This window comes from Asparagus officinalis, chromosome 9 (genome assembly GCF_001876935.1).
Source record: "Asparagus officinalis chromosome 9, Aspof.V1, whole genome shotgun sequence".
Lineage (NCBI taxonomy): Eukaryota > Viridiplantae > Streptophyta > Magnoliopsida > Asparagales > Asparagaceae > Asparagus > Asparagus officinalis.
Window position 1 is genome coordinate 14,727,514 of NC_033802.1, and position 24,521 is coordinate 14,752,034.

The 24,521-nt window shown below is 37.0% G+C and overlaps 2 protein-coding genes across 3 annotated transcripts in view; one reads left to right on the forward strand and one right to left on the reverse strand.

Moving 5' to 3' along the window:
- LOC109824777 (exocyst complex component 5-like) overlaps window positions 1-24,521 on the reverse strand; it is a 41,733-nt gene that overhangs the window by 11,309 nt on the left and 5,903 nt on the right. The window contains exons 4-21 of one of the 2 annotated variants that reach the window (XM_020391421.1): window positions 21,101-21,202; window positions 20,887-20,937; window positions 20,681-20,786; window positions 19,409-19,528; window positions 19,243-19,334; window positions 16,520-16,688; window positions 16,355-16,431; window positions 16,156-16,254; window positions 15,969-16,059; window positions 14,957-15,042; window positions 14,645-14,818; window positions 12,606-12,659; window positions 12,398-12,526; window positions 12,160-12,252; window positions 11,942-12,088; window positions 10,721-10,818; window positions 10,559-10,643; window positions 7,896-7,954 (exon numbers count right to left, since the gene is read on the reverse strand). In XM_020391421.1, the coding sequence (XP_020247010.1) occupies window positions 7,896-7,954; window positions 10,559-10,643; window positions 10,721-10,818; window positions 11,942-12,088; window positions 12,160-12,252; window positions 12,398-12,526; window positions 12,606-12,659; window positions 14,645-14,818; window positions 14,957-15,042; window positions 15,969-16,059; window positions 16,156-16,254; window positions 16,355-16,431; window positions 16,520-16,688; window positions 19,243-19,334; window positions 19,409-19,528; window positions 20,681-20,786; window positions 20,887-20,937; window positions 21,101-21,202 (1,832 nt within the window). Of the gene's footprint in view, window positions 1-7,895; window positions 7,955-10,558; window positions 10,644-10,720; window positions 10,819-11,292; window positions 11,503-11,941; window positions 12,089-12,159; window positions 12,253-12,397; window positions 12,527-12,605; window positions 12,660-14,644; window positions 14,819-14,956; window positions 15,043-15,968; window positions 16,060-16,155; window positions 16,255-16,354; window positions 16,432-16,519; window positions 16,689-19,242; window positions 19,335-19,408; window positions 19,529-20,680; window positions 20,787-20,886; window positions 20,938-21,100; window positions 21,203-24,521 lie in introns of those variants that run through there. The other variant, XR_002242778.1, reaches the window with a different exon arrangement.
- Window positions 5,800-7,876, forward strand: LOC109824778 (zinc finger MYM-type protein 1-like). Its single transcript, XM_020391422.1, has 2 exons — window positions 5,800-7,231; window positions 7,277-7,876. Exons 1-2 carry the CDS (start codon window positions 6,111-6,113, stop codon window positions 7,416-7,418), a joined length of 1,263 nt encoding a protein of 420 aa, XP_020247011.1. The 5' UTR covers window positions 5,800-6,110; the 3' UTR covers window positions 7,419-7,876.

The window sequence follows — 24,521 nt, forward strand, 5'->3', positions numbered from 1 at the left end:
CTGCAGTTCGAACCCTCCCCCGTGCTGTCTCTTTCTAGCCACCGCCACCATGTCGAACCTAGAGTTTGGCATGGATTCCCTCAATTCAGTCATCGAACTGATGACAGGAAGAGTGTATCTCACGATGATGAGATATATCACTGTTTTTTATTATTGTTTCCTCTGAGAAACGAGAATTTATTTGAGATCTTACTCTTGTTGTGCAGCAGAGGTGCTGCCGAAATTTTTACTGCACACAACAAGGGTCGGAAGAGAAGGTGAACAGGTGGTGGGTCTGAAGCCTATTCGATGGAGGAGATCATCAAGAAGTTGAACCCTGCGGAGGTGTCAACTTTGATGAAGCTGATGAAGTTGTCGGCTGGTGAGAGCGCGACAAAATCATCGAAGAAGTTGGAGCTTCCGACTATCGATCTGAAGCTTGATGGACCGAGTACTTACCTGAGCTGGTCGCGACGGGTGAGATACACCCTTGCAGGGAGAAACCCGGAGGGTTATTTGACAAGAGAGGCGACAGAGCCGAATGAGGACTTGGAGGGAAGAGATGAGTGGAAGTCCACTCATATGTTGGTGTACATCTGGCTCCTCAACTCGTTGGTCCAGTCAATCGCCGCCACAGTGGATGACATTGAGAAGGTGAAGAACGTCTGGAAAAAGTTGAGGAGGACCTATGATGGAGTGGGGAATAACCTGAGGGTGTTCCAGATTAAGGGAGAGATCGACGCCACAGTCCAGGGAGATAGGACTGTACAGGAGTATGTCACAGAGCTGGAGCGGCTGTGACTAGATTATGATCACTTCTCACCTCGGGCGAGATGCAAGGACCCGGGATGTAAAGAACGAGAGGCCTTTCTACAGGAGAGGACTATGATGTTTCTCAAGGGATTGACATCAGAGTTCGCTCAGCGAATTGCTTGCTACTAGCTCAGCCGAAGATTCTCACGCTTGAGGAGGCTGTCTCTGCTATAATCCAGGAGGAGACTCGCATTCGGCTGTAGGCGGGGACAGATGGACTTCCTGTGGTGAAGTCAGCATTGGCAGCATCTAGCAATACTGGATCCAGGGGAGAGACTCGGCAGTGCTACAACTGCGGTGAAGTGGGTCATCTAAGGCATGCTTGCACCAAACCACCCAAGGAAGGAGATTCGGGTGGACGTGGACAGTTCGGAGGTCGTGATCGTGGCCGTGGGGGTCGACGAGGTAGAAGAGGAGCAGGCAACCGGGCGAATTTGATGGTAGCAGAGGGAGAAGAAGAAGCTGATGTGGTCTTTACTGAGGAGGATTATGCTCTTCTGGCGATACTCGAGAGGAAGCAGAAAGTAGCAGATGATGGAAACTTGAGGAGTGGGACTGAGGAGGCATCAACTTCGTTCTTCGCCAGAGGCAACACTGCTACCTATGCTCATCTGACCAAAGGTACTGATGAGATACATGCTCTTGCTTCTATGTCTCCCGACAGATCATCAGAATGGATAGTCGACTCCGGTGCGTCTCGACATGTGACAGGTAATGCTAGTGAGTTCTCATCATATACTCACCTAGTATCGCCTGATAGTATTCAAACAGCTGATGGTACATTTCAGTCGGTGGTTGGTAAGGGTACAATCGATTGTACTGGTTCTGTAACTTTGTCCAATGTTTTGCATGCTCCTTCCTTTCCAGTCAATCTTTTGTCCATTAGTGCTATCATCCTCCAACTAAAATGCATTATTTTTTTTGATATTCCCAAAGTGATTTTTCAGAAGAAGAGGACAAGGCGGAGACTTGGGACTGACACATGGCGTAATGGACTGTGGTATCTGGATCGTGAAGGGTTGGATTCAGCGTTGATATCAATCATAGAGAAAGCAGGAGTATGATCTAAAATGAGTGCTGAGAGTGAGTTAATGCTTCATCACCAGCGTTTGGGACACTTATCCTTTAGTGTTTTAAGTAGATTGTATCCATCTTTATTTGAGAAAGCAAATAAACAGAAACTTGTGTGTGATGCATGTGAGTTTGGAAAGCTTACTAGAAGCTCTTATGTTAGTTCTGATCATAGAAGTTCTTATGCATTTGACTTGGTACATTCAGATGTTTGGGGGCCTTGTTCCACAAGTTCTATGAATGGATACAAGTATTTTGTTACCTTTATTGATTGTTTTTCTCGTGTTACTTGGTTATACCTGATGAAAAATAAGAGTGAAGTGTTTGGTTGCTTCCAAAGCTTTCATAGGAATGTTCAGACTTAATACGGAGCAGTGGTGAAGGTATTGAGGTCGGATAATGGGACAGAGTATACCAACAGAGCGCTTGAAGAATATTTATCAGCTCAGGGAATACATCACCAGACAACCTGTCCATACACACCAGCTCAAAATGGGGTAGCGGAAAGGAAGAACAGACATCTTTTAGAGGTTGCTAGAAGCATGATGATCTCTATGAATGTCCTAAAAATATTATGGGGGCAAGCAGTATTGACCGCAGTAGCGCTGATAAACAGAATGCCCTCGAGAGTACTGGATTGGAAGTCTCCGTGTAAGACGTTGAAGGGAGATAATGGTGGGATTCTTCCACTTAAAGTGTTTGGCTGTGTGTGCTTTGTGAAGGACAACAGGTCATCCGTCGGGAAGCTTGCCCCTAGAGTTGTGAAGTGCATCTTTGTGGGATATTCTGCTACTCAGAAGGGATATGTTTGCTAGAGCCCGGTGGAGAAAAGATTGTTTGTGAGCATGGATGTGCACTTTCGAGAACTCGAACCATATTACACCCGGAAGGTAACTTCATCCGTTGATAACTCGCCCAATACTAGAAGTATGAGGCGAGAGAAGGAGAATGGTGAGAGATCGGTGAATAATGTGGAGAAATCAATTTCTGTATCGATTCCTTGAGAGGGAGAATTAGTTGAGGAGGAGCAGGAGAATGAAGAAGAAAAGGAAAATGAGACAAGAGGTGTAAGACCCACGGTTCAAGGGGAGCTACTAACCTATAGTAGGAAGGGGAAGCAAATTGCAGGAACAATACCTACAATGTCACTAGTGCTGCCAAGTCTCTTGCCAACGCCTGCCCCGACTCCTGAGACACCGACACCACCACCAGATTCATCCCAAGGTGCTAACATTCCTCTCCCTACTCCTCCCACACCAATATCAGTACGGAGGACTACTCGTAGTAATGCGAAAAATCCTCCCGATAGATATGGATTGGATCTTGCCCAGTTTGTATCATATTCTAACATTCATCCTGCACATGGAGCATTCATTGCATCATTGGACTCTGTTACTGTACCTAACAATTGGCAGATTGCTAAGAAAGATCCAAAGTGAAAAACGGCGATGCACGAAGAGCTAGGGGTCCTTGAGAAGAACCGCACTTGGGAGTTAGTAAAACTATCAAAAAGGAAGAGAGCAGTTGGATGCAAGTGGGTCTTCACTGTGAAGCAGAATCCAGACGGACATGTTGAGCGCTACAAAGCTCATCTGGTGGCAAAAAGATATAGTCAGACATATGACATCGACTATGATGAGACTTTTGCACCGGTGACGAAGATGAGCACTGTTCGGACCTTGATCTCTCTGGCAATAAATGATGGATGAAAGCTATACCAATTAGATGTGAAGAATGCATTTCTTCATGGAGATCTGGTGGGAGAGGTATACATGGAAATTCCGCCAGGATTCGACATAGATCAGAAAGTCTTTCTATGGGCTGAAGCAGTCTCCACGTGCTTGGTTCGATAGATTCAGGAGGGCTATGTTAGGTATGGGGTACCAGCAGATTAACGCCGATCATACCGTGTTCTTTCGACGAAATGAAGGTCACATCACCATGCTTGCGGTATATGTGAATGATATGATTATTACAAGGGATGATGAGAAGGAGATTGCCCAACTCAAAGTGAGACTGGGTAAGGAATTCGAGGTGAAAGATCTTGATTTGCTTCGATACTTTCTTGGAATAGAGATAGCTCGAGGAGCGGAGGGGATTGTCCTATCCTAGAGAAAGTATGCACTGGATCTTCTCAAAGAGACAGGGATGCTAGGGTGTAAACTTATAACTACACCGATCGACCAGAAGTTCAAGCTGGGTGCTGAAGCTGGAGAACTAGTTGATCGTGACAGATACCAAAGGCTGGTGGGCAGGTTGATCTATCTGAGTCACACACATCCCGATATCTCTTTTGCAGTGAGCGTGGTGAGCCACTACATGCATGATCCGAGGAAGGGTCATATGGACGTTGTGTACCAGATTCTGAGATATTTGAAGACTGCCCCCGGAAAAGGACTGATATTCAGAAAGAATGGACATGTGAGTATTGAGGGTTACTGCGACTCTGATTGGGCTAGCTGTGCTGATGATAGGAGGTCCACCTCAGGATGCTACATCTTTATAGGAGACAACTTAGCCTCGTCGAAGAGCAAGAAACAGTCGGTGGTGGCGAGATCGATAACTGAGACAGAGTATAGAGCTATGGCTTTAGGAGTTGCTGAGTTGCTATGGTTGAAGAGTATGCTGGTGGAGCTGAAGCTGGATCAAGGAGCTAAGATGAAGTTGTGGTGTGATAACAAGTCAGCTATCAGTATCGCCAACAACCCAGTGCAGCATGATAGAACCAAACACATCGAGATCGATAGGTTCTTCATCAAAGAGAAGTTGGATAGTGGACTACTGGAGCTAAGTTATGTTTTAACTAAGGACCAGGCAACAGATTGTCTGACTAAGGGACTTAGCTCATTAGATATGATTAGGGGATGTGACAAGATGGACTTAGTGGATATCTTTCGCCCATATTAAGGAGTGTTGACATATTAGTAATATATAGGGACTTATTTGTAAGTTGTGTTTTATAGGGGCCTATATAAGCCCAAGTTATCACAGCAATGAATTAGGGTTTCAATTCTTTTGAAAAGCACCACAAAAAGTTCATTAATATCTATCTTTTTCTTTCTTGAATATTTCGGATGCAGGGGAGGATCTACATACAGTCCGGGGGGTCACGCCCCCCCCTCCCAAAATTTGGGGAAAAAAATTAGGGTGCTCTATTCCTCAAGCCCCCTCAAATTTTTTTTTTTTTGGGGGGGGGGGGGATTAGAGTGCTCTATTCCTAATTTGGAGAAAAAATTAGTTTGTGAATATTAATTATTTGAGGGGTTTTATGTATATATTAATAGTAAATACATTACCATGAACAGCAACAAGATTAATAAAAGGGGGTTTCATTGAAATTGGAAATTTATGGAGAGGTATTTAGCGAATGGTTATTCTTAAGGGGGTTTATTAATAAAGGGGGTTATTCTTAAGGGATTAATAAAGAGGGTTTCCTTAAAATAGGAAAAGATAATGTATCTTCACTCCATCGTAATGCTGAAAAGGCATGTGAGGATTTGATGAACCAACCGCAGCATATATCAAGACGATTCGACAACTTCAATGCTGAACAAGTTATGTGAGGATTTGATGAACCAACCGCAGCATATATCAAGACGATTCGACAACTTCAATGCTGAACAAGTTACAACAAATCGTCTTTGGTTAAGAGCTCACATACTTGTGGTGCGATTGCTTGCACTCCAAGGGATTCCGTTTAGAGGACACGATGAGAAATCTAGTTCATCCAATCGTGGCAATTTTCTTAAATTTTTGGATGTGCTGGCCATGGAGAATGATGAACTTTCAAAGGCAATTGCGAAAGCTACTAAAAATGCCAAATATACAAGTCATGATATTAAAAAACAAATACTTCATGTGTTTTCAGTGAGATTGAAAAATACAATTCGTGAAGAAATTGGAGTTGCCAAGTATTGCATTATTGCATGTGTTTTCAGTGAGATTGAAAAATACAATTCGTGAAGAAATTGGAGTTGCCAAGTATTGCATTATTGTTGATGAAGCCCGTGATGAGTCATAAAAAAAGAGCAAATGTCTATTGTGTTGCGGTTTGTGGACACTAATGGATTCATTCAAGAACGTTTTTTGGGCTTGTTCATATTTTCGATACTGCAGCTTTGACTTTAAAGAACGCCATACATTCTGCTTTGGCTCATTATAATTTGGATGTTCAAAATATTAGAGGTCAAGGTTACGATGGGGCCAGTAATATAAGGGGTGAATTCAATGGATTGCAAGCTTTGATTATGAAAGATTGTAAGACTGCTTACTATGTTCATTGCTTTGCTCATCGGCTACAGTTAGCTCTTGTTGCGGCAGCAAAAAAACTGACTCACATTCATATGTTTTTTGATAAATTAATTTCTATAGTTAATATGGTTGGTGCTTCTTGCAAGCGTAATGATGAATTGAAGAAAGCTCACGCGGATGACATTGCCCATTTGATTTCTATTAATGAACTCGAGACAGGGCCTGGACTTAATCAGATCAGCACTTTACAACAAGCTGTTAATACGCGTTGGAGTTCTCATTTCAGATCATTATCAAGTTTGATCAGGATGTTCAGTGCAGCATGTACGGTATTGCTCAAAGTTATGGAGGATGGGCTTCCTTCCCAACGAGCCGATGCAACATCTGTTTATGATGAAATGACTTCGTTCGATTTTGTATTTATCTTACATCTAATGAGTGAGATTATGGGGATCACAGATTTTCTTTGCCAGACTTTACAAAGGAAGTCTCAAGACATTTCGAATGCAATGGAGCTTGTGTCATCTACAAAAAGATTACTACAAGAGTTAGGGGATGACAAGTGGGATAATTTGCTTGAAAAAGTGAAGTCTTTTTGTGTGGCTCGTAACATTAATATTCCTGATTTTAGTGCTCAGTATGTTGATAGACGACGTCGAGCTCGTAGTCATCAAGACATCACCATTGGGCATCATTATCGAGTAGACTTTTTTTATGTCACGATCGATTCACAAATGCAAGAAATTAATGTGCGTTTTAGTGAAGATGCGACAGAATTGCTCATGCTTAGTTCTGCATTAAATCCTCAAAATACATCCGAGGCTTTGAGAATACAAGATATATGCAAATTGGTTGGCAAATTTTATGCACAAGATTTTACAAGTGAAGAAAAAGAGAGTTTGAATATGCAACTGAAACATTATGAGCATAATGTAGTCAAATGGTCAGACTTCAAAACTCTTTCAACCATTTCTGAGTTGTGTCAATGGTTGGTAAAGACTAATAAATCTGCTACATATGACCTCATTTTTAGAGTGATCGTACTTGTGCTTACTCTTCCAGTTTCTACTACTACTGCAGAACGATCATTCTCAGCTATGAATATCGTCAAGACTAGGCTTCGAAGCAAAATGGAGGATGCTATGAATATCGTCAAGACTAGGCTTCGAAGCAAAATGGAGGATGCTTTCCTCTCCGACGCATTAATGGTGTTTATTGAAAGAGAAATTGCTAAAAGTCTGAGCATTGATGCTATCATTGAAGACTTTGAAAATTTTAAGGAACGTCGAATTCCTTTTAGTTAGAGAAATTTTAGTTATAAAAAAATAGATGATGCTTATTTGACTATTTTCTATATAATATTTGTCTTCCTCTTTTGAAATATTTTGGAGATATTGATGTTGGCTATTCTACTCGTTTTATTTGGGTTGTGGTATATCTCTTGTGAATAAAATTACATTAAGAAAAAATTTTATCCATCTTTTGTACACGGCCCCCCAGAACTAAAATCCTGGATCCGCCCCTGTTCGGATGGCATAAATAGAGAATATATATGTTAGAAAATGAGATAAGTATGTCTACATGCAACACATGTACACTATACTAGTTTTTTTGCTATGTACCCTGTCGTTCAAATATATATTATAGATAATGTTAGATTTCCAAGTTTAGTTCACAAGGAAAAACTAGAGTAGTAATCCAATTATAGGTTCAGGTTTATTGAAACTTTTGCAGCCTACATTTCATATATGCATAACATGTAAGGATATAACAACTGTTACCTTGGACTAAAGGTGAACTTTTGCCAATGATTGAGCAATCCTTGGTGCAAGCGATTTCCCTGAAGTCATGAAATTTCCAGAAATGAAAAATAGCAGGAAAATTAGTTATGCACTTATCAGGTACACCTGCTTGAAATGTAGAACACGATATAAAAATTAAACAGTAATTTAAAACAAAAGTAAATAATTGAGGAGATTGCCAAGGAAGATAACAATGACAATATAAACTTCCATTTGTCACAACAAATAAGCACCAAAGCCCATGATTGTTTACTGAAATATAAAAGATAATAAGCATATCAACTGGAACACAGCACATTGAGAAACTATTATACGAGCTGATAAGACTGTCATAACAAGTTGTTTGAGAAACTTCAGCGCAGTGTGTGGGAAACGAATAGATGAAGATTGAACAATTTTTCCACATTATGTTCATCATTAGAGATGAGAAAATCTCCATAGAATCTTTCTTCTAATATCTAACAGCCAACTTCCTCGTCCACAAGAATCTGAGGAGATGTTTCTTTGTTTTGCATACCTCAAATTGCATGAGGCCTTGAAGAATGATGCCTCAAATTGCATGAGGCCTTGAAGAATGATGTACGTATAATTGCTGCTCATCTAGCCTTCTTTTCCTATGAACGCACTTCTCTTTTAAGAGTCCTCTGGGAAATTAATTTGCTTCGAACTCATGGCGCCAAGTTCAGAACCAAAAATTTTAACAAAACTCTAATGAATCTATTTAACTGGAGTTATAATCATAATCAATCCCATATTTCTTAGTTGATTCTTTCACGTATTCCTCGATGTATCTAGCATTTTTTGGTTTAGCCTGAAGGTAGGAATTAGCTTTAGTTCATGAACTACTCATGAGGGGTTTTATGACAACTTAATTGCTATGGATAATGGTCTCTATTAAGGAATATATAATGGAGATCTATAATGTTATAGTCATATTAGAAATAATATATTAGGTGTATAAATTAGAGATTTGATGATTGAGAGACATTAGGAATGTAAATAAGAGAATAATTATGATTAGGTAATTGTATTTAATCCTACATTGACTACACAATAAACTTCTTGTTATTATCTCCCTATATTGAGTAGTTGTAGCTTTTGAAATATGAATGAGAATCTACAATCTTTTATTTTTTTAATACGGTATTAAAGCCACACAAACCCTAACCTCCACAAAATCCTAAATCCTCACAAACTCTAGCCCCTCAATCCCTCACCATCAAACTCCTCCCTCTGCCTTACAACCTCCCTTCTTCCCGGTGACAGGTCACCATGAATAGGGGGCGGTGATTGTTTACGTGAACACTACCGCAGTAACAGTTCACTTGAACAACGTCACAATGACAGATTACCGTGAATAGTACCAGCGATTCTGGTCCGTCTTGCGTTCGATGGCCTTGTTGATGATCAGGATTATCATTATTGATAGCAATAGTCATCCTCGATATATATATTCTCGTCACCGCCTGTGCCATCTCGATTTCCCTTTATTTCACTGCCTACCCAACTTGCAGACATCGCTGCCACCACCGCTTGTATTCTAGAAAACTTGACCACCTATAAAGAGTTTTTTTGTTGATTCATGAAGAGGATCATTTGTTTGGTTGATCTGTGAAGAGGATTGTTTGTTTGGTGGAACCGCGAGAAGGATCATCCTTTTGTTAGATCATTACGAGGATCATTTGTTTGGCAGATCCCTAAAGAATAATCATTTGTTAGATCCCGAGGGGGATTATTTGTTTCTTGAGGAGGATCATTTGTTTGGTGGATTCCTAGAAGGATCGTTTGCTTTGGTGGATCCCTGGTACAAATCGTTTGTTTGGTAATTCCCTAAAGAGGATCATTTCGTTTGGTCGATCTGTGAAGAAGATGGAGGTATCACATTTGGTGATTTTGATTGAGGTTGTTCGTTGTGGAAGACATTCAACTAGAAGACTAGAAGATGAAGACTAACTACAATGAGAAAAGTCACATTGAAGATTTCAGCCTTTTAAGTCGTGTTATAAATTGGAGTAAGTACATTCTGTTTGTAAGAAGCTGGACATGTAAATCATACATGCTCCAGCTTGAGAAGGAGTATTAAGGAATATATCATGGAGTCAATAATGTTATAGTTATATTAGGGATAATATATTAGGAGTATAAATTAGAGATTCGGTGATTGAGAGATATTAGGAATGTAACTAAGAAAATAACTGTGAATAGGTAATTGTGTTTAATCTCATATTGACTACACAATAAACTTATTTTATTGTATCCCCATATAAAGGGAAGTATTTGTAGTTTTTAAAATATGGATGAGAATCTACAATCTTTTATTGTTTAACATACTTATATTTTCTAATAAGCTAATTATGTAGCAGTCTCGTCTTACCCACCAGCCTAAATAAAGGGCAATTAGACCTTTAGGACATGTCTGGGAACTGGAAACTAAATGGGAAGTGGTACCATGCAATAATTTCCCAGTAACATTGTATGAAAGCGAGAGAGATATCACTAGCAATGTTGATTATAACAGAAGCACAGACAAACAAACTTACAATTACGTTAATGATTGCATGCACTTCAAGATCAAATGAGTGAAACTGTGCCATTGTTTGTATAAAACAAGAATCAGTCGAAAATTATACGTGTGAACTTACCATTTCACTCAGAAATGACTGTTTGTTGAGACCCTCAAGAGCAGTGAATGCAACTTCTAGCACACGAGAAAGGTAGGCTACTACTCTGAAGATAATGAAAGAAACTTTAATCGTGTGGTAACCTTTACTTATTTGGTAAGTGATAATATACCCTGAACATACCTTATGCATGCATTTGTTGGTCGATGGTCCGGGGTAATTCCATCATCAGGCGACCTATAATCTGTAGCCTTCTGCTCTGTTGACAGCAATCTCTCCACCTGCATGAGGTTAATTATAAGACCAAAAAACATGTGGATGATTCCAAAGTATATATATAAGCAGAAGACCATTTTATCATCTTTGATCCTTTTTTTTTAATCATGTTTGTGCCCACCTCATGCATGATTTTTTTTTAATGCCTACCTCATGCATGATTTTTTTAATCATATTTGATCTTTGTAAAGCACCTCCACCATACTCGAGTAATTTTGTCTGTCTGAACCCCTCCATAAATAATCATGCTCCAAATGGTTTTCCTTTATGAAAGAGAGAGATACTGTGCCTTTCATTTCTTTTTTCTATTCATGGGATGCAGTGATAGTAGTTCATGAGTTTCTGCATTATTACTTTGTTCATGTTGGTTATGTCAGTGCGCCATAATGCATATTTTGTCATGTTCCCCTTTTTTCTTTTTTTGATGTATCTGATTTGTTGCGTACTATTTATTTTTCATTTTTCATTTTTTTGTTTACCTTTACTATAAAAAGCTTATGATTTCTCCACCTCAGCTGCTCTGACCAGTTTATTTATCCAGGTCAGGTCAATTTGGCAATATGGACGCAGTACAGTTCTGATCAATTTGCAAAAGCTGACCCATTTAACTATTATCAAGGTCCAGTCAAACTTGACCCATTTGCCACCCCTAGTCATGGATCCATAAGTATCATAGCACATAGAAATATCTGCAATAAAGGAATCAATTATTTTACATCACAAATTACCATAAGTGACACATCTACTCATTTGAAAATGCACATTTAAACTCAGTATTGCTGGCAGCACATAAGTTTTGCATATATAGACCTCTGTAGTCGTCGTTGTAGTAGTAGAATAAAATGTTTTCAACACAAAACTAGAAAAAAGCATCAAATGCAAGACTTCTTTATGAAGCATATATAGAAAACTAGCTATTAGACCATCAGCTTGGCTCAGTCATTGCGGTGCAGTGCAGAGCACCCTTGCCATGGTCAGGTTACAAAACAACAATATTTCACTATGCCAAAATGGTTTCATTCTGTTATATACTACTCAATGCTGCATTTGGTATTCTCAGGACTGTTGTCATGTTGAGATGAATAAAACAATTCTGTTAAGGATGTGAAAGAAGTTACAGATCCATACCTCAGCCATCACAGTATCAATACATTGGAGTAGACCCTTATGGGCAGCAGCCTCAACCCTAGACACAGCTGTGCCCATCTCTTCACATGATGCTGCATGAGCACCATCAACAGGAAGCAGGAGCCGAGTAATAGTATTTGAAAAATACTGCAAGAGTACAATATCAGTGCTTAGAACTAAAATGCACGTGTAATAAGCACTTGAGGGAAATGTCTTACTTGTTGAAGTATTGCCACACTACTGGCAGACCGTTGAACAGCAATGATAAAAGATCTGAAACTACTTTCACCAGCAGCAGCTGCCGCCTCTGCCTGCAAACATTTCTGAAATTAACACTTCATGCAGAGAAGTGAATTAGTGCTTTTTTTCCCTAATTACAAATGAATGATTTTGTCAGTAGGTACAAATTATGTCAACAGGGCAAAGAAAATAAATATGGAAGTAGATTTAACATACAGCTGAAGCTGCAGCAGCAGCAACCCTTCTACTGACGCTGGTGCCTATCATGAACCTATCTCTCAAAGCTGCAGCTTCATTCAAACTCTCTCTAGCCCGTTCAAGCCCTTCAGTCAAATATTGCCTCATCTGTAGATGTTTCAGCAAAGAACTTAAAACAAGAATTGCAGTTGCAGCCTCTAATGCCTATGATATAAACCAAACTTACTTGATCAAGTAAGCAAGTGAATACTGATTTCACATTAGCTGCAAGAGTAGCAGGCTGGAAAGGGAAAAAAAATTAGATTGTTACAGCAACATGGCGACAAGTAAAACAGATGCTAAAAGAATGTTGAAATAAAACTCTGAATTGCAGCATCAGCATAAGTTACAACAAAAGTAGGGCTATAAACAAGAGTTTACAAGTGTCCAAGCACAATAGAATGTCAACAAGTATCTAAAGAAAAGTAAAATAGGTAAGAATTTTTAAGCGTCACAATGACTTGAAAACGAAAGCATTGCTATATCTTGAGAAAAAATCCAAATGGCATAGACAGTATCAGTCGTCAATAAATTTTGGATTAAAAAAGCATGATAAAATTAAGAACAATATATATTAACTATCTTTAAACCAGTTTTACCAAATGAAATGTATGCTTCGATTTGTGGCACAAGTATTGATATGAGACACGCTACTTTGAACAGTATGTGATAAAAAGGGGCAGGCAAAATTCGACTTACAATTGGGAGAATCTGGCGGGATTATTTTGATATATATCATGAATCATATGTATGCACATGGACAGAGAAGAGACATCATATATATTTGGAGACATTTATTAAATCATGATCATAGATCTAACTAAATTAAATAATCAAAGTTCAAACTCCAAAATTTAAAGCTGTAGAGTATGGTTCGATTTACGGCACAAGTATAGATATGAGATACATGTTACTTTGAACGGCATCTGATGTGAAGGGGGCAAACAAAATTTGACTTACAATTGGGAGAATCTGGTAGGATTATTTTGATATTTATTCATGAATTATATGTATGCACATGGACAGAGAAGACACATCATATACATTTGAAGACATTAGTTAAAATCATGATCGTAGATCTAATTAAAATAAATAATCCAATTTCAAACTCCAAAATTTAAAGCCATAGAGTATGTATAGAAAACCACAACGACACCTATCAAGAAAAGATTAAAACTTGTGCTATACGTATTAAAGAGCTCATTAATCAATTAGCCATTTTTGTGATCTAGTTTTATTTTTAGGTATACCAATTTTGGCAATTCTGCTAGGAAACATGTCACCATGAATTGGAAAACACAAATTCAAGGAGATGGAATGAAATATGTAGCACTTACTGATAGTTGAAACTAACAAAGCACAGCGGAAAGTTGAATATTTCAACAGTAGAAAAGCAGTTTGAAATGTATAACCATATCCACAATACAATCTCCATAGCCGGTAACTGACAACAATCTCTGAGTATAAAAGTAAAAAATGCTCTAAATTTATATCCTTTAATTCTTGATATGCAGAAAGCTGGGGTAAAATACTCTAAATTTATATCCTTTAATTCTTGATAGGTACACGGAACCTTATTCTTAGAAAGACATAAAAAATTATCTCAATGAGGGGACCTTATACACATTAGAATTAGCAAAAGGACCAATAATTTGTTACCAACTATTAATTTATTTTGATTGATTTCCTGAGTTCAATTGTACAATGAGGTGGTTTAGCACAGGCAGCACCATCGTCCTGACTTCAGAATAGTCAGAATTTGGTCAACTAATTTTAAGCAATTCCAATTCTAAATACAAATTTATATATATGACTTAATGAGGAAAAATTGATTTCATTAGTTGATTAACTCAAACGCTTATCATACAAGGTCATCATTTAAGTGAAAACTTGAGCATTTTTATGCATGTCTTCTAAAGAGAGAATCAATATTGAGTGGACCCCACACTTAATGTAGCCTTGACCACTAGTAACTTTCCTTGTGACCATATTAAACCTTCATGTGTGTGTGCGCGTGTATGAGTTCTTTTTCATTTCCTTTCTTTTTAGTCTACAGAGAATTTGAGCACCTGCATAAAAACATGCTATATGATAAAGTACAGAGTACAAACAAAAACATAGGTAAAGATTAAAGACAATAGTTTTTTCTAGATTCAAAGTGTTTTTCTCTATTTACAACTATTCTAACACAAGAACATAAGTTACTAATGAATAACAAATACTGACCAGGGAAGAAAGTAAAATGCATCTAGATATCGCCTCTTCATTCCAGCGCACAAATTCTGTAACTATAGTAACAGATGTCTGCTGATGGCTAGATGTGTTTATAGCTGCTTTTGAACGTGAGGCATTTCCTGCAGCATCTGCTTGTTGCTGAATTTCAGCACGCAACTCTTCCATCTGGAACCATTATCATGCTAAGAACAAGCTTTACACATCCATAAAAGCTCTATTTACTACTAAAGATAAGGCTAAACATCAAAACTTCAAAAGGAAAACAAAATTAGCTTATACTAGTTTACAAATGATACAGATAACCTTCGATTGATAAAGCTGCTTAAGGGAGGCTTGCTCGTATTCACGGTAGCTATCCTTGTGGGTGAGAAACAACGATTCTGTGAGGCCTGGATCGGAAAAAAAAAATAGATCATTCGGCTAAGTAGAAGAAATAAAATAGTAGGAGTTACAGTTACAGAGTTGCTGAATGAAATGTGGACTTAAGAGAAACTAATACTGGTTGAGAAATATGTTGGAGCCATGAGGCCGTTAATAAAAAAAATAACTAATTTATTCAATTATGTTAATCAAGTTAACTGGAATGCATAAAGATGGCCCCAAAAGCGCCACAGACCAAGGGGTGGAAACAAACAGAATCAGATTGAATAGTAAATTCGGATTCCAATTTTGATTCATTTGCTAATATTCAAATTCCATTTGAAGAACAAATGATATTTGAATTCGATTTGTCACACGCACAGGCGCACGCACGCACGCACGCACGCACGCAGCTCTGCATCTTTCCAACTGTCTACATCTTCGGAGTGACCATATCATGACGATCTCACACGTTAGAATACTCTTCTGTAAAGTAGCAAACTAGTACCAATTTTCAAGAATCTCTGCTGCTAAGGAAGCAATTTGAAGAGCTCCCAAGTATGTCAAGCTTACAGATAGCTGTAGTGTGATAAACAAGTTGCTAAAAATGTATAGGTTTCCCATTTGAACTCTAAGGTGCAACTCTATTCTATGAGACTGAACCATGCTAATTTTACTGCAGACTCTGGATACAACTTTTGTACCCAAAAACTCAAAAGGCTGATATTGATGTGCCCACCTGCCAACTAAACAAGCCTGAAGTCAATAAGGGGCATATTATATACTATAAATGACTGAGTCCCTTGGATATCAATACAGTATCCCCAAGAGTAGCACAGAAACATTTCATATAAAAAATCCAACTAGTTTTACCATGATGATAACAATCTAAAGCAGTGTGGGTGCATGATATATTAAAAGTTTAGTATGAAGGTTTCTCTAAGAAAACGATTACCTTCAATATCCAAGTCACCACAACCAACAGATCGTAATTCCTTAGCAAGCTCTTGTGTCTTCTCATATCCTATTGCAAGAACTCTTAGATACTGTAAATTAAACCAGCAAAATCACAGATGAGCATCCAATGAAGCCTTAAGAAGTTACATAAACGAAAGCAGCAAAAGGTCATTACAGGAACATACTAGTAGTAGGCCCCCTTCTTCTACAGGAGGTAAGTTCACAAGAGAAGGTTTTATCAACAGCTTGTCAAGAATCGATGTAACCCTCTGTTCTAAGACTCTCTATATACAACAGAGTAAACATAGTATATTAGACATTCAAGAAATTAAGAAATGTAAATTTTAATAGATCAATACAGAAGAAAAGACTCATCTAACAGACCTGCACAAGTATTGACATGACATCGTTTGGCGATGGGAAAACAGCCATTATAGTCGCAGCCTCATTGCGCACAGTTTCTACAAAGTCGAAAAGTTTTCTGATCATAAGATCTCTTAACATTTAATCGTTTTGAAAACAATGGAAAATATTCATCAGAAGAGAGACCTGTAATCTCTTTGTATAGTGTGGAAAGACCGCGAGCAATATTGCTTGTGCCAGATTTCAGACCTTGATCACCAAGCACCACCTTGGTGTCTGTATTCATAACTTCTATATCAATAAACATCGGTCGAGATGCTACATAATGTTGCATGGCACTGGTGCCCCTGTTAAACTGCAATACAGAATCAACAAATTAGAGCATAATTTCTCTAAATAAACATTTTCCAACATGCTCGAAGTAAAACCATGTTTGTGATTAAACTAGTAAAACTGCATTGGACCTTGAAAGCCAATTCATGGTAACTAAGGTCCAACTTTGGTTTAAAAACTGAAAATATAGACCTATTAATTATTTTGCAAATATTCAGAAGATCACTAAAATATCTGGTCTCATGGTCCCTAGGGATCATTGTTGTGAAAAGCAGCGAAAATCAGAAAATACAGAAGGCTCGTAGTTAAAAGGAAATATAACATGAAAAAAGGAGGCAGACACCCAAAAATATTAAATATCTTTAAGTGTCAAAGGAAAAGGAACGCAAAACATAAGATTATGTAAGCCCTCTACTATATACATGATTTCTCATCAAAAACAAAATAACAAGCTTTGGATGATCAGTTAATATGGATATGTATCCTCATATTGCATCGCATTCTAATTATGTCGATTTAATCCAACCAATGCCAAGCTATCCACTGCTGTCAGCTCATGACAACTTATATGGATTGATATTAGCTAATAATGGCCAATAAAAAAGAGATCCAGGATTTAAATACAAAAAAGTTCTATTGTTATATTGAGAAAATTAAAAAACTAAGTAAATCAACATAACAGTTTGTGAATCATCATAAATGCTAGAACTCGTGTTACATACTTCGGTATTTCCTATTCAAAACTATTGAAACTCGTAAAACTTCAAAACCATATCGATAATTTGTCGAGCAATAATACTACTACAATGCCAAGATATCAGACCCTGGCAACTATGAATTGTGAATGGGACAAACAGTTGGTCATTTTGCAAGCAAATCAAGATTTAAGGAAATACCAAAAAAATTGGCATTGGAACTGTTTGCTAAAAGCCATGGGCTTGACATTTGTTATAAACTTCAAGAAACATCAATATAAGATCACAAGGCCCTAGCCATAGTTAGCTCCCATCCTCTAAGCAGCAACTTTTTGTTATAAACTTCAAAAAACACCAATATAAGATCACAAGGCCCTAAGCCATAGTTAACTCCCATTCCCTAAGTAGCAACTTGACTCAATAAAGGATATGGAGGCTGACTGACAATGAGATCAATAAAGAATAAATGGATTCTAAAGGAAAATAATGGGCATAGAAGTGTTGGCATGAGTCTATAGGTAAAGAATATATGCATTTATTAGTTGAAAATGAAGTAGAAACATCAAACGTCCCTGGAGTTTGGTAACAAAGAGTCAACCACAAGGTACCCAAGCAATATTACGCAATAGACTGCCTAAGAAGTGCCTAATCTCCCTTCTTAAAGAATTGAAGATAAGGTTGAAACATCAAACTCCGAGAAGGAAAGGGATGACAGCAAGGAATACCAGACGTCTTTAAAGCAGTGGCATCTAACAAACTTGGAAGGGTGGTAAAGTCATCATGGGAAGAACCATTGCATTGAGAATGAACAATAGTAGGGACAGAGGAAGGATAAAGTTAGCCAAAGGAAATTGATAAGAAAGATGAAAGGAAATATAAAGGAATAAAACTGGTTGTATGATGGTGGCAATGTTTATGGAATAAATCAATAAAGAAAAGTCTACCAATCTCAAGAAATGTAATAAAAGATTATTGCAACCGATTGGAAGACTTGAAGAAGCAAGGAATTCCTCATCCTTGAAAGAAGAAACATACATAATCGGATGTCATCATTGTGCAATTTTTTTAACAGGAAGGATTTGTTATTGGGACAGGGACTTAGGAAGTGAAAGATGAACTTACCATTATAGATATGATGTCTCGGAGTCTCTTTGCTTGCATGTGCTTGTACAGATTATATTGATGACACTTTCTTAAGAGTTGGATGGAATTAATTACAGCCAATAGACAAACAAAGTCATATCGTGCCACGAAACCCAAGACATCGATGATGACTTTCTGCAGAACGCGCTGACCCAGTAGTGAATAAGTTCCTCTGTCTGGAAATGCATGCACATTTTTTGCAGCCTAATGTAGCAAGATATGGAGAAACTTTACCCATTGGTGGTAGGCATTTCGCAAACATTTTGCAGCCTAGTACCATGAGTAGAAACAAGACCCTTTCAGTGCCAGATACACCGTAGTTGCATCATCCTATGCGAAATACCTCGCACAATGACTAAAACAAGATCAAGTTTCCTTGACAACATTCGCTCTTCATTCATAGTTAATGTTTGTTTCTTTGATTCCAGTTTCCATACTAATTTGGACATCTTACAGAAACAGAACCCATCCAACAGATAAGACAGAAACCCAATAAGCTATGCCTGAATCCTCATAGTTTCCAGTATTAAATAATGAAGTAAAGGAACCTTGTAGCAGAAGGACAAATGTGCATGGATTTGTATGCCTATTTTACATTGAGGATGACAAAGAAAATTGGTGCAATACTTTATTGTGTTTCCTCTTATCTATCATCATTGAAGTTTTCCATCTTACTCTTTTCCAGTTATCCAATGTCATTCATCTACTATTTAAAAATATTGAAACAAGACTACAGACCTGAGACAAAATTTTAGCACATTCTGCCATTGTCGACAGTTCGTGCTTTTGTGATGTGGCGTCAAATCGTGAAAGAAGCCTATTTTCCAGTTCTGAAAAAATTAGACATGAGCATTAAGAAATTAATATTCAGAAAAAATATTACGCAAGAACTAATAAAACTTACCATTACAGTACTCTTGAAGATTTGCAACGGCAACCTCTAAGCCCCTGCTAGCATTGGCTGCACCAACTACAGAAGACATGCCAATGCCAGCCCTACCAACATCCTCCTCAGCAAATGATCCTATGATTAGAAAAAGAGTGGTGATATACAATGCAGGTTAACCTTATTTGGAAATTGAAAGTAAAATAGTTAAAATTATAATAAAATAAAAAGTGTTGTATATGACATTCCATCTTTATGTTTTGAAGAACAAAATGCATATTATTCCTGTTGAAGGAAGTTAAAATTAACTTCTTTCAACTTGAGGTTTAGAAAAAAATAATAATAAGCTTATATATGAGCTCTTCAACATATTCTTCTAATTATATGTGAGGGGTGTCTAAAAAGTGCAAGGATTCTAAATTAAACATTATACATACCACAGAGCAGATAGTTAGAATAGAAGAAGCATAAGAGAAGTTTGAGTGGTTGAGTAGAAATCCAACTTGAAGCAGAATAGAGAGATGTTGAAAACAAAAGATGGATACCATGGGTAAATGTTCACATAAATGGTAAACAATATGTACCTATAACCATATCAGGGTTAATGAGTTTACTTAACGTTCTGCTCTTCTGATCTTTAGGAGTACACCCTAGTATGTCAAAGTTATGTATAGGTATGGTAAGGTTTTGATTTAATAGTGAATAAAGGTAGCTTACTTCCTTGCACTACTCTCTGTGTTTGTTCTATCATACATCTTCCATTTTCCTTTCCTACACCACGTATTATTTATAATCTACAAAGTTAGGTCTATCACTTGGCTCCATAGTTCTCTTCCTCTCTGTATCTCCTTGCAATGATGTTGCAAGCAGATTGCCTGCAATATTCAAAGTCCATTTTTGGGGAAAAACAAATTATAGTCTTTTATAAAATATATGCTATGGTCCTATGGATTATTAATTCAAAATTCATACGTGTATGCCTACTTAGTCCTTTGACTCTGGATCAATTGATTTGCAGATGGGATTCAGTATTCTTCAGTTTCGTTCCAAGTATCTCTTCAGGTTTGTCTACTATTTTCTCTACTTCCCTTTAACTACTTTTCAATTTTATGAAAGAACTTTCATATGAAAACAACCAATGTGATGGCAGTTATTTCTTCACATTCCAAACTCTGTATGCCAATTGCCAAAATACCTGTTATGCTTTGAGTAAATTATTGGCCCTGAAATTAATGAGAAACTGTGTATTTTCAGCACATTTCATTCACTAAACAACTGGTGATAGCTTACGTAATTTCTCTGCAACTGCGGCAGCTTCAGCAACACGACTATCATCAGAAAATAGAGATGACAATTCCATCAGGTCACCAGGGCTGCTATTAAACTCCATCAAGTACTGTGAAGATTATAGAATATAAATTTATGGAAGCATATATTGATTGGGAAAAAAAGAGAGGCAAAATCTCAAAGAACAAAAAATTATCAACAGTCCCTACCTTTATCAGATCTATTGTTTGACTGGCAGTTTCTCTCTGGGAATCTGCACTCTGACAAACAAAACATTTATTACGTCATAGTATCTAGAAAAATAATCTTGTCACAAATGCACGAAAACAGTAGACTGGCAAAAAATGATTAGAATATAAATTTAATAAAAACCTTTAGCGTAATGATAACAATACCAATAGAAAAGAATAATCAGTAGTGTACCTGCAAATGGTCCCCAATCTTTGCAGCAGTCTGCCCCACACTAGAAATTCGAGAATCCAGTCTGGCGAAACTATCATACAAGCCATCTACACCTTTTTCTAGCTGAAGGGAAGATAAGAGGATAAATAAAATGTGAATAACAAGTGTCATCTTACATGATTACATCTAACTTGCACTTAAGGACAACATAAATTATAGTACATATAAAAACTATGACTGTAAGATTGTTCAAAGTTCTGGACAAAAGATTTTTCAACATAAATTAAGTCATCGATGAAGAATTCACAAATTGTTACACCAAGGACAGAAGGATTCATGCACGCTCACACTAGAATGACAAGAAAACACATGAACATGTAGGTACCAAATTTATGTCAGCAGGGGGTGCCTATACTTACATGTATCGAATTATCTAGGAAAAAAGATAGCTTGGTACTTTAGAATCCTTAGACACATAGCCGGCAGACAAGTCAGAAAATATAATAAACTTGATCCTTCACATGCAAGCCTGATTTTAGGACTTCTGCTGAAAATCCTATGCCATTAAACTTAGCTAACCTGTTTCAACTAAATAATGGCTTCGCAAATGAAATATAATAGCAGATGCACACTCTCATTAGTCTAAACATTATTTTTTCTAAGAACTCACGCATGCCAATAGTGTGAGGAAAAAGCACATGCAACATGTGTGTATGGAGTAGAACTTACATACCAGAGCGCGCATTTTAATAATACTTGTAAAGAGAGAAACGGTGCATAGGGGATAAATGACCGCTGATGTGTCAGGAAAAGATAACAAGTGCAGCTCCACTTGCTAGCCTGGGATTTTTTTTTTTACAGAATTTCAGACTAACTAAATTTTAAGTAATGGCCGGTTCAGAACAAGAACACCATGTACCTACAAAATCAATAGCAGATGTCCATCAGCCTAAACATTGGAGCTTTCTCCAAAATTTAACTCAGGATCCTCCTCCAAATTGAGAAACACTGTATGAGAATAGCTGACATGTTTGATAGCAATAGGAATCGGATAAGACGTGTAATAGAAGCAAAGAAATGGAGTCTAGTAACTTGGAAAAAATCTTACTCTTGTAATTTTAAGCTAAGCAATGGTTTCAACACAATGTTGTGTTCCAAAAGATAAACCCAGATGAGGGGGAGAGGAAGGTAGAACTAATGAAACCAACATATATCATAACTTTAGGTCTTCTAGGACATGTTATTGTTAATCTTAATTTTATTTAATACTATCAGTTATCAGCAATCTCTTTAATCATAAGTAAGTACAATCAAGAAATAAAAACTTAAACCATAGGGTTTTCTTAAAAGAATATGATAGCTTTAATCTAGGATTTTCTTATTTATTCAAATTTATCATATTTTTGGTTTTTCTTCTTTACCCTTCAAATCTATGGTATTTGCATATTTACCCTCAAATGTACATATTTGCTTTACCCCTACATTCTTCCACAATGGTTTTCTACCCTTCTCTGAACACCTTCAGTTTCTAGACAATGTTATGCCAATGAAAACATCTCTCTTCATTCTTAAAAAAAAAAGCGGGGCAGCACCCTAGTGGTCACTGGTGACGACGTCGTACTACCGCACCCTCTCTCTCTACCTATCAGATGCTTCCTATGCTATCAGTATCAACTAAAAACCGTTATGATAATGATTGGCTAACCGCCTCTCCTCCAATATCCCAAAATCAAAACCAAATTTAACAGAACACACTAGCTCAAACACAACTGAAGCTCATCTTCATCCTCCTCTCCAATTCACAAGAATCCAAATTTAGAAGAACGCACTAGCTCAAACACAAATCAAACCCAACCTCATAATGCTCCCCTCTAATTTTCAAGAACTCATAGCTCGAACCCAAATCAAATCAAGCCAATCTTCAACATCCTCTCCTCCAATACAAAATAACCCAAATTCACAAGAACTCAATATCCCAAAACCAAATTAAGCCGATCATCATCCTCTCCAATCAACATGAACCTAACTCATTCAAAACAAACTACCCTAGGTCTACCCGCACCCCGACATCAATGCCCCCACACTTCTCAACTGATTAGCAATTAGCAACCATATACGAGTCGGCTGCTAAACCCCCTCCCCTCCCCAAACCATTATATATATTAATTAACTAGGGGTACGGTAGTCATATTTTTAAACTATTACAATATTTTAACATAAATTTCCATATACTCCCAAAATATTCTTTACTAATAAATATGAGGGCTAGATTAACCTAATCTCAAATAATGTATGGGTAATCTAAGAAGTAGTCGGGTTTTTGGAAATAAATTTGCAATAGGATAGATTTGAGGGGCATCTATGCAAAAAATCTAATGGGTCTAAACTACTGATGAACTATCATTGACTTTCAAAACTACAAGAAAATACCATAATTTGTTGGAAGTTTTTTGTCACGACGTGAATGACTTAGACAATGGGTCTAAACTACCCTTGAAAATAAGAGAAGGGTGAGGGTAATGCATAAGATATATAAAGTATATACAGACAAGTATATCCAACATATAATGTGCTTCACATGTGACGGCTATCCTGACTTTGTGTGCTATATATATATATATATCATATATATATATATATATATATCATATATATATATATATATATATATGATAATATATATTATATATAGTATATATATACTATATAGTATATCTTTTTTTTTTTTTTTTTTTTTTTTTTTTTTTTTTCTTTTTTTTTTTTTTTTTTTTTTTTTTTTTTTTTTTTTTTTTTTTTTTTTATATATATATTATAATATATTATAGTATATACTATATCATATATATATACTATATATATATATATCCTATATATACCACACACACACACTACACAAACCAGAATCAGGATAGTCGTCACATAAGTATATAAGACAAGGTATATTCAACTCATATAATCGTGCTTCATCATGTGTACGGCTAATCCTGCCGACTCTATATATATATATATATATATATATATAATATATATATATATATATATATATATAAGTACATAGAACGTGAGGAATGGTTCCTGAACTTTTTTCCATTGGAAATGTATAAAGTACTTCTGTGAAAAACCTCCCAAAAACTCATGGTAGTTCTCTAAAATTCACAAAAATTTTAATTGTCAAGGATACAACCATTGAGGGCTAGTATTTTTCATGACGAAAGCATTGTTTACTTCTTGTTCTTGAGATGAATAACATCTTCCTATGAAGCTAGTAATTGTGAAGGTTGAAAGCATCTATTAGTGGAGAGTGGAGTCTTTTCAGGTTTAATGCATATGGTTGTATTAAGAACAATTTCACAACAATATATTTGACAAAAGTTCATACAAGATTGATAACATAATCCAACAACTGCAATCACGTGATATCTTGCATTTCCTTAATGTTTCA